This window comes from Bombus fervidus, chromosome 2, assembly GCF_041682495.2.
Source record: "Bombus fervidus isolate BK054 chromosome 2, iyBomFerv1, whole genome shotgun sequence".
Taxonomy (NCBI): domain Eukaryota; kingdom Metazoa; phylum Arthropoda; class Insecta; order Hymenoptera; family Apidae; genus Bombus; species Bombus fervidus.
In genome coordinates this window covers 17,870,106-17,878,268 of record NC_091518.1, presented here as the reverse complement: position 1 = coordinate 17,878,268, position 8,163 = coordinate 17,870,106, and the positions used below count along the sequence as shown (strand labels likewise).

Here is an 8,163-nt window from a genome sequence, read left to right as displayed (position 1 = left end):
CATTTACACCCGATACATTCTCGCCGTAAATAACCAATGCTTTCTTCCACCTCTGTTCTCTCCGATGCTGTTACGTCCTACTAGATTGGGGGATTCTTTTCATGTAAAGGACTTCTTACGCATGCGCAATTAGATATTTTATAGGATGGTTTCATAAAGTCACTTCCATGCTATGTTTGCTCGAGTATTATTGGTATGTAATTAACACAATTGTGGAAAATACAACCAAAACACGTTAAATGATGATATTTTGAGTATTTTAAGATAGTTAGATGCTTTAGGATGTACTATCTATAAACGTTATCTCAATAATACAAAGTGTGTTAATATAATTAAATTATAACCTGAATACCAGTAACGCCGCGTTTACTGACCAGGGAGTTTACTTTGTTAGTTAACCATCGTTGCCACCATAAGTGGCTTTATAGACACTGATATGTATTGTAACAGACTACCGAGACTACTAGACTGTAATGTGTTAAGTAAATAGAAAGAAACGATAATTTTATAGAATAATTATGTTAAAAACCATTAATAAGTTTAAAAAAACTTCAAATAAAAGATACTAACTTTCATTTTGTGCAACACATTTTTCTTTCCTTAAAAATAAACGATCCTTTTTAATCTTTATTAAGAAAATATTCATGAAATAAAGTATACATAATTTTCCATGAATTATAACTATTTTAGAAGTGATTTCTTAAGTAGTATATTGCAATACACCTTATACTTGTAATATGTGTCTTCAAAATTTTAACAATATCTCTGATAAAATTTCTATGTATTAAGTGAACAGTATTGACGTATACAGTAAGCTTTAAAAAGCTATTTTATACATATTTAATCTTTAATTTTGTAGTATCTTCTATGAAATGTATTTTGCAAAATTCTGTTTACATCTACGAATGCTCATCTGATCATTTTCTTAAATGAATAGAATATTTAATAACAAAATTTTAAATAATCTTGTTTTTATATTAGTTCAATTATTATTTTATATTATTTTTTATCATATAGACAATCTAAAGAACTGTAAAATATAATTCTTACCGATATAACCTAGAACTGATATATATTCACAAGTGCACGTGACGCCACACATAAAAATGCAACCGAAATTACTCAATGTGGATAGAACGCGGAATCAGTCAAAGAAACGCAAGAAGATTATTCTTGTATTTGATGAGAACAAGAGACAGTAATTATATTAATATCAATTGTGGGTTATATAGATTATAAGTCATATGTACATTTTATACTTTCAAATGCAGAGAATTTCTGAAGGGGTTTCGTAAAAGGAAATTACAAAGGCAACAGAAAGCTAAGGACGAATTGCAACAACAATTAAAAGAAGAACGAAAAAGAATTAAACATGAGGAAAGTATCCATATGAATTTTATTGTGATGCAATAATAAAGTATTAACTTAAAGTATTGCTTTTACAGGCACGAGAACGTTATAAAAAGCTATTATCAAACCGTGATATTCCTGAAATTCAACAACTATTATCTCAAGAAGAATATGAAACAGAAGGACATACTGTCAGTATTTTGGAATTAAATGTTGCAGATCTAGCAGAGAAGAATGCATTAATTGGTGAAAATAAAGGCACTGATGAAGTGGAAAATAATGAGAAAGAAGAGAGTGATAAAGATTCTGAAAATGATGAAGAAATTGTAGGGATGCCTTTAAATGAAAAGAAACAAACTAAAAGTTTGAAAGAAAATGTAAAAGGGAAGCAAATTGACAATAGAAAAGATTTAAAGAAAGCAGTAAAAAGAGCTGCATTGCAACAAGTGAAGAAGAGTAAAGCATTCCAACAAAAACAGAAAATGGAACGTCAAAAGAATAAGAAAGAGAGTATGAGAAAACGTAAAAGAGTTGAAAAAGCTAAGAAACGTAGTGGGAAATTAAAAAAAAGTTAAATCATTAAATTATCTCACAAAGTTCTTTTTTAAATATTATAAATAAATATAATTTATAATTAACATTTTTACAATACTATGTCTTTTTTTTTATACTGCTTTTTGTGCTAGATGGACATATATCTTTATTTAGACATTCATCACATTTAGGAAATCGTGGTAAACAAATTTCTTGTCCAAATCCAACAAGTAAATAGTTTACCTCGCTCCAGAGATCTTTGGGAAGCCATTCTTCCACTGCAATTCGAGTATCTTCTGGTATTTTAGTCGGTTTCTTTACCCATCCTAATCTATTACAAATACGATGTACATGTGTGTCCACTCCAATACCAGAAACTTCACCCCATGCTATTTGCATACATATATGTCCCATTTTTGGTCCCACACCTGGTAATTGACATAACTCTTTCAGAGTCCTAGGAATATCACCATTGTATTTCTCAATTAAAATTTTTGAAGTTTTCTTAATATACTGTACTTTTCTCTGAAAAGTAAAATTTTTTTTGGTCTGACATACTTTTTAAGTAATTCTTTACTTCTTTCAGAAAACTAATAAAACCTTTTTCATGATTCTATACTATTTTAATATATCTTACTTACATAACAATTAAATATTAACAAACCACAAAGTTCAAGTAATTACTAAGATATAAATTATACCTTCCAAAATCCAACTGGATATATAAGTTTTCCAAGAGTATCATCAGGAGTACCTGATATTAATTCTGGAGTACAACCATAAGTAATTAATCTTTGCATGGCAGCATGAGTAACTTGATCCTTAGTTTGACTACTGAGCATCAATGCTATTAATGATTGATACCTAGTAACTTTGGCAGTAGCATTTGGATCTATACATTTGTGACAACCCATCTCATCTACAGGTGCTGTTTTATGTTTTCGCATTTCCTTAACATTTTCTAAAATAGTTTCCCAATTTAATGGCATCCATTTATCTTCTACGGTCTCATTCTTCACAGTTCCATCTTGTAAATCTTCAACTTTAACTTCATTGGATTTTGACTCAGTTGCATTTTTCATTTCTTCATATTCTATCTTTACTGGTGTACGCTTTTTTTTCACGGTTTTATTTTGAAAATCTTGAACTTTAATTTCAGTATTTTTCGAGTCGGTTACATCTTTTATTTCTTCATGCTTTATTTTTACCGGTGCATGGTCTTTTTTCACGGTTTTATTTTGTAAATCTTCAATTTTAATTTCACTATTTTTCGAATCAGCTGCATCTTTCATTTCTTCATGTTTTATCTTAACCGGTGTATGCTTCTTCTTCACAATTTTTTTTGGTAAAGCATCTTTATCATCAAAATACCGTGATGTTGTAGATATATTTTTACCGTCACCTTTATTTTCAGATCGTAAGGACCTTGGCTTTGTAAGAACATCAAGCTTTAACTTTTTACTCATTTTACAAAGGTTACAACACGATGAAGTATATGTCAGAGCTCTACTTGAAATAAACAAAAAAATGTCATGTCTGCAAATAGCAATATAATTCGAAGATAACATAACCTTCCGCGTTTCCTCCGTGATTTGAACTAATAATTTAAATTTCTGCGCATGCGTAGTAATATAAAAATTGATGATTTATTTATAGTCATCAAATGCGTATATAAATACATACTGCCAGATACTACTAATAGGTACTAATTAAATATAGACATTAAATGATTATATTAAATCAAATATATTGTATTTATATAATAAAATAAATATAATATATTGTAAATTGAAGTCTATAATTATATTTTCAAAAATTCGTACACGCGAAGAAAAAGTGGAATAATAAAGATTTAATAAGGCTATATGTCATTTTTTAATTATTTATTTTTCTTATTTAATAAAAATACTTACATAAATGAATGAATAAATCATTAACTAATATAGTATGGATTTCACATAAATTATTGAAATAATATTATTGTTAATGCATATTCATTCTATGGTAGCATTGAATCCAGACAGATACTTATTTAATTTCTTTGTTTTAAATATTCATATTTGTAAAGTGTTATTTTAACGAATTATATTACATTATAACGAATAAAATAGATCAATCAAAAAAAAAAGAAAGAATGAAACTTATATATAAAAAAATGCGTGATAGACAAAAATTTAATGATACTGTTTTATACAATGGAAATTGTTCTTTTGTTTTGTAAATGCAATTTCAAATTTAAGTAAAATTATATATATAAATAAAGATTATTATTTAGAAATTTCAATAATGATTTAAAATTTGTAGCTGATACTCAGAATAGCTTAACCACAGATTATCTTATATATACATAATATTACCCAGTCTCAATAGATATACGAAAAGTCAGTAAAACAGAGTCCAAAATTTTATCAGAGTGTTAAAATACTTATATTGTAAAAAGTATTTATATGTATAATAATTAAATTGTATGTAATTAGAAGTATTAACTATAAATAACATAAGTATAAAAACGATAAAGTAATATAACAAAACTTGTGCAGTGTATTTCCCTTCACTGCTCCATATCAACCCATACCAATTTATTTTGAAAAGATGGGATTACTTCGTAATATACTTTATGTACTTTATCCTAATATATACACATACCTTTATCTTCCTAATACCACCTTGTGTTAGAGCTCATTTTTCCCATATACATACATATAAGATGAGCAAATAGTTTGTTACAAATATTGTCAGTCACACTTAATGCTGCCATCATATTAAACTGGGCAGAATAATACAAAATATCGTTTGTTTATACATGCATTCATAACTGGTCAATTCAGACCAATAATGTGCCAATATAAATTACTATTATATCAAGACAACCGATATTAGTATTACTATTAAACATGCTATGTATTTAAATAATAATCAAAGTAATATTTTTTTTTTAAATAGCTTATATTGCATTGTAAATAAGTTCTTCTAAAATTTACTATATGTAATATCTGGATTCAATGCTTATCTAACATATTACCAATGATAATGGACGGAGTGGAGGAATGCATAGATACAAACTAAAAGGTAAAATTTAAGAAAAGTATGGTAAATGATATGTTACGCTATGACTTGTGCTGATAATTTACGGAAAAATTTCTTACATTTTAAAGTCAGGCAAAATTGTTCAAATAAATTTATATGAATCGTCATCAATTAAAATTACTACTAGAAAAGATAAAGAAAGTATAATTCTCCTATTTGTAAATAAATCACATAATTCACAAAAATGACAAAAATTGTGATTCAGGTTGGTTCACATAAAATTAAAAGAATGTTCGCATCGTGTGTTCTTACTACACATCGACGCATTTAACCTTTGTACTCAACCGGGAATCTGATTAGCAATGGTATTAGGACCAGTGGAGACAACCGAAGGAATTGTAGAATCCTGCATTAAGGTACGTGTTTCTTCTTCCTGATCGGAAAGTGGTATTGCTGGAGTATCATGCGAACTTGTCTGCTTCAGCTTCAGTTGACTCGGCAGCTCCGTTAGTACCGGCCCGTACTGCGAAGTGGAACCCACCAGCAAGTCAGTCGATGGATTCAAACCGCCCAACATCTTTCCTCATAGCAACGCGTATATAAGATAAAGAAACGAACGTACGAGCCAAAACACACATGGATGGCTTCCGGTAAATAAAACCAAACATAAAATATAAATCTACCAAACAAATTGTGCCTACCTGACCACTACTTCCAACCATTCCACCTCTTGGAGATTTACCACGACGGAAGAAATGCAGCCAGGCCCAACCGAAACCCAATAGAAGCCCTACTAACATTAGGCTAGCACCTAATGCTATGGAACTTTTTGCAGCATCTTCAATATGTTCTTCAACACTTGTTGCAGATGTAGTTGGATTCTCATTTACCTTTATGTATAATTATTTTTTAATTTACTTTCATACATTAGGCAACAAAAACACATATAAATAACTGATAAAATAATTTACTTTAGAAGTGTGAAAAAATCGATTTTATAAATTTGTATAAATATATTTTGCATAAAAATGCATAAGCAATAATGATAGTATTTTGTGTTCTTTTTATTTAGCCTTATACAGAGTTGACCATCCAACTGGGGCTGGCTGTAGCTCCGATTTTCTTGAAGATAGAGAAAAATCGTGGAGAGAAATATTGAATGTATAAAATCTATGTTCACAGGTATTTGCTTCCTTTTAATATGCAACGTCGCACTGGGAAACTGCAACTACGTTCTTTTTCTAAATGGAATTCTATAATTTTTTATAATCATTCAATACATCATTTAATTTTCTATAAAGGTATTAAGGTATTTGAAAATGTCCTTAGTTTAAAAGATATTTTAATTTTAATATCATCAAATTTAGTTTAAGAAAGATGAGGAAAACATAGACGCAAGCATTCTGCCCTGTATGTTCCCTTGTTTCTCATAATCAAAGTTTCACAAGATTAAATTTGAGATATTTTTTAAACTAAGTATATTTTGACCCAAGTGCCTTGACACTTTCTGGTAGAATATTAAAAAATGAATTACTAAGTACTAATTAATGAAAAAAATATTAACTGGTTAATAAAAAATTATAGACCAATTTGAGAAAGAAGTGCAATTGTACTTTCCCATTGCATTGCATTCTAAAACAAAAGTGAGTACTCTCTACAATTTTTCTCTATCTTCAGTGAAATCGGAGCTTGATCAGTGCTTGAAATTGTGGTTTACCCTGTATATTACTATATCAAATATATACATATGTATGTATAATATATATCTATAATATATATGTATAATAAAAAAGATAATGAAAATAATAAGAAGATATGAAGTATTAAAGATCAATCTTATAATGAATATCTATGTATTATTACTATTATTATAAAATACTCTTTAATAATGGAAAACAATGCAAAAAAATTATTTTCCTAGAATGTAAACCAATAGAAATTTTTTGGAATAAAATAAGAATTACTGTTAGCTTTTAAATACCAAACTAACAAGACACCTGTTAATTAAAGTAAGGCTATGTACTATGTATACATCATGCATTTACATATTTTGAATACTAAGAAAGATCATGACTTCATTTAAATATACGTCATGCTGCTATCATCTTTCAGAGATTAAAATATTCGTAAATACAAAGCATCATAGTGTAAGAAGGTTATAAGTACCTTTCTTATGATCTCTATTTTATTCTCTTGTGATGTGTCATCGGATACAAAACTGACCAGCATCATCGTTAAACCAGCAATGAAAAACGATAAAGCAACCGAGAGTAATACCCATTCGAACCATTTCCTAGAGCTGAGTTTATGTCTTGATATAACTCTCCAGAAACCACTTCTTAAACTGCCACCACCTACAGTACCGTCACCTCCGCTATCATATGTGTAACCTACTGTTGTAGGTTGATAAACAGCACCACTATCTGGCATATCTTCTCGCGAAATATACGCAATTTTTACAATTTTCTCGGCCCACGGATGGGCACTTTATAATCACGCGTAAAACTTTTAGTTAAATCTATTGATAGGAGATGGGTAAAAAAATGGTATTACCCAATACAACGCACAAAGTGATATTATTCCGTTGTTAACGTGTCAACTTTCGATCAATGCTTCTAATTACTTCTGAACTTTTATTTCGTGCACTGCAATGGTAATTTTTCACCCTTTTCTTGGTATATACACACGCATATGTATATATATGTATATATATATATATTCGCAATGCAGATACAATGTGCAACTATGATCAGGTATGACATACAGATGCCCAGACGTCACGTATCAAAAACCTACTACGTATGTCATAGATATCACGGATTAGAGTTATACCAGTGATATCAATGTTGGAGATTATACTATAGCCGCATGGTGACACCACAATCGGACTTCATGCGATTACATATTTGACAATTACAGATTAATTTTGAAAATAATAATAAAATAATTACTAACTCTGTAAAAGACATTATACGAACTTCAAAATTGTTCCACTGATTAATTAGATAAAATTATCGTAAAAACGAAATAATTTCCGAGCTGTGTAACAGATTTTTATTAAACAAGATTTTTATTACAACATAATATAGTAAACTATAAATGATAATTAACGAAATGTCCATAATTGCTATTGTAGTTAAATAAAAAAATATTAAGCGCTACATGTTTAAGAAAATGCAAGTTAATAATTATACGGTTTTATAACTAAGTCCAGATGCAACATGTGAATCTACATTCTTATATTTAGTTTAA

General features: G+C 28.9%; 3 protein-coding genes across 4 annotated transcripts; 1 reads left to right on the top strand and 2 right to left on the bottom strand.

The window, feature by feature from the left end:
• Positions 1-199: 199 nt before the first annotated feature.
• On the top strand, positions 200-2,001 carry Vito (nucleolar protein viriato). The gene is made up of 4 exons (XM_072022566.1): positions 200-810; positions 1,018-1,198; positions 1,272-1,381; positions 1,432-2,001. Exons 2-4 carry the CDS (start codon positions 1,107-1,109, stop codon positions 1,923-1,925), a joined length of 696 nt encoding a protein of 231 aa, XP_071878667.1. The 5' UTR covers positions 200-810; positions 1,018-1,106; the 3' UTR covers positions 1,926-2,001.
• Nthl1 (Nth-like DNA glycosylase 1) lies at positions 1,937-3,547 on the bottom strand. The gene is made up of 2 exons (XM_072022547.1): positions 2,586-3,547; positions 1,937-2,409 (listed from the first exon to the last, which is right to left on the bottom strand). Exons 1-2 carry the CDS (start codon positions 3,450-3,452, stop codon positions 2,002-2,004), a joined length of 1,275 nt encoding a protein of 424 aa, XP_071878648.1. The 5' UTR covers positions 3,453-3,547; the 3' UTR covers positions 1,937-2,001.
• A 207-nt stretch (positions 3,548-3,754) lies between these two features.
• Positions 3,755-7,714, bottom strand: LOC139998198 (uncharacterized). 2 transcript variants are annotated; one of them, XM_072022561.1, is made up of 3 exons: positions 7,078-7,714; positions 5,613-5,801; positions 3,755-5,434 (listed from the first exon to the last, which is right to left on the bottom strand). In XM_072022561.1, exons 1-3 carry the CDS (start codon positions 7,339-7,341, stop codon positions 5,252-5,254), a joined length of 636 nt encoding a protein of 211 aa, XP_071878662.1. In that variant the 5' UTR covers positions 7,342-7,714; the 3' UTR covers positions 3,755-5,251. The 2 variants fall into 2 exon arrangements, with proteins under 2 accessions (XP_071878662.1, XP_071878661.1); XM_072022560.1 differs by having other exon boundaries at positions 3,755-5,488; positions 7,078-7,713.
• Between the last annotated feature and the right edge of the window lie 449 nt (positions 7,715-8,163).

Excerpts from the sequence above, each read along its gene's own strand:
- Vito (XM_072022566.1), top strand. The coding sequence starts at position 1,107 with ATGCAACCGAAATTACTCAATGTGGATAGAACGCGGAATCAGTCAAAG. Across the intron at positions 1,199-1,271 it reads TTTGATGAGAACAAGAGACA|AGAATTTCTGAAGGGGTTTC; the intron begins GTAATTATATTA and ends TTTCAAATGCAG. Across the intron at positions 1,382-1,431 it reads AAGAATTAAACATGAGGAAA|TATTGCTTTTACAGGCACGA; the intron begins GTATCCATATGA and ends ATTAACTTAAAG.
- Nthl1 (XM_072022547.1), bottom strand. The coding sequence starts at position 3,452 with ATGTTATCTTCGAATTATATTGCTATTTGCAGACATGACATTTTTTTG. Across the intron at positions 2,410-2,585 it reads ATCCAGTTGGATTTTGGAAG|AGAAAAGTACAGTATATTAA; the intron begins GTATAATTTATA and ends TTTACTTTTCAG.
- LOC139998198 (XM_072022560.1), bottom strand. The coding sequence starts at position 7,341 with ATGCCAGATAGTGGTGCTGTTTATCAACCTACAACAGTAGGTTACACA. Across the intron at positions 5,802-7,077 it reads AAATAGAGATCATAAGAAAG|GTAAATGAGAATCCAACTAC; the intron begins GTACTTATAACC and ends TTATACATAAAG. Across the intron at positions 5,489-5,612 it reads TGGTTGGAAGTAGTGGTCAG|ATGTTGGGCGGTTTGAATCC; the intron begins GTAGGCACAATT and ends CTATGAGGAAAG.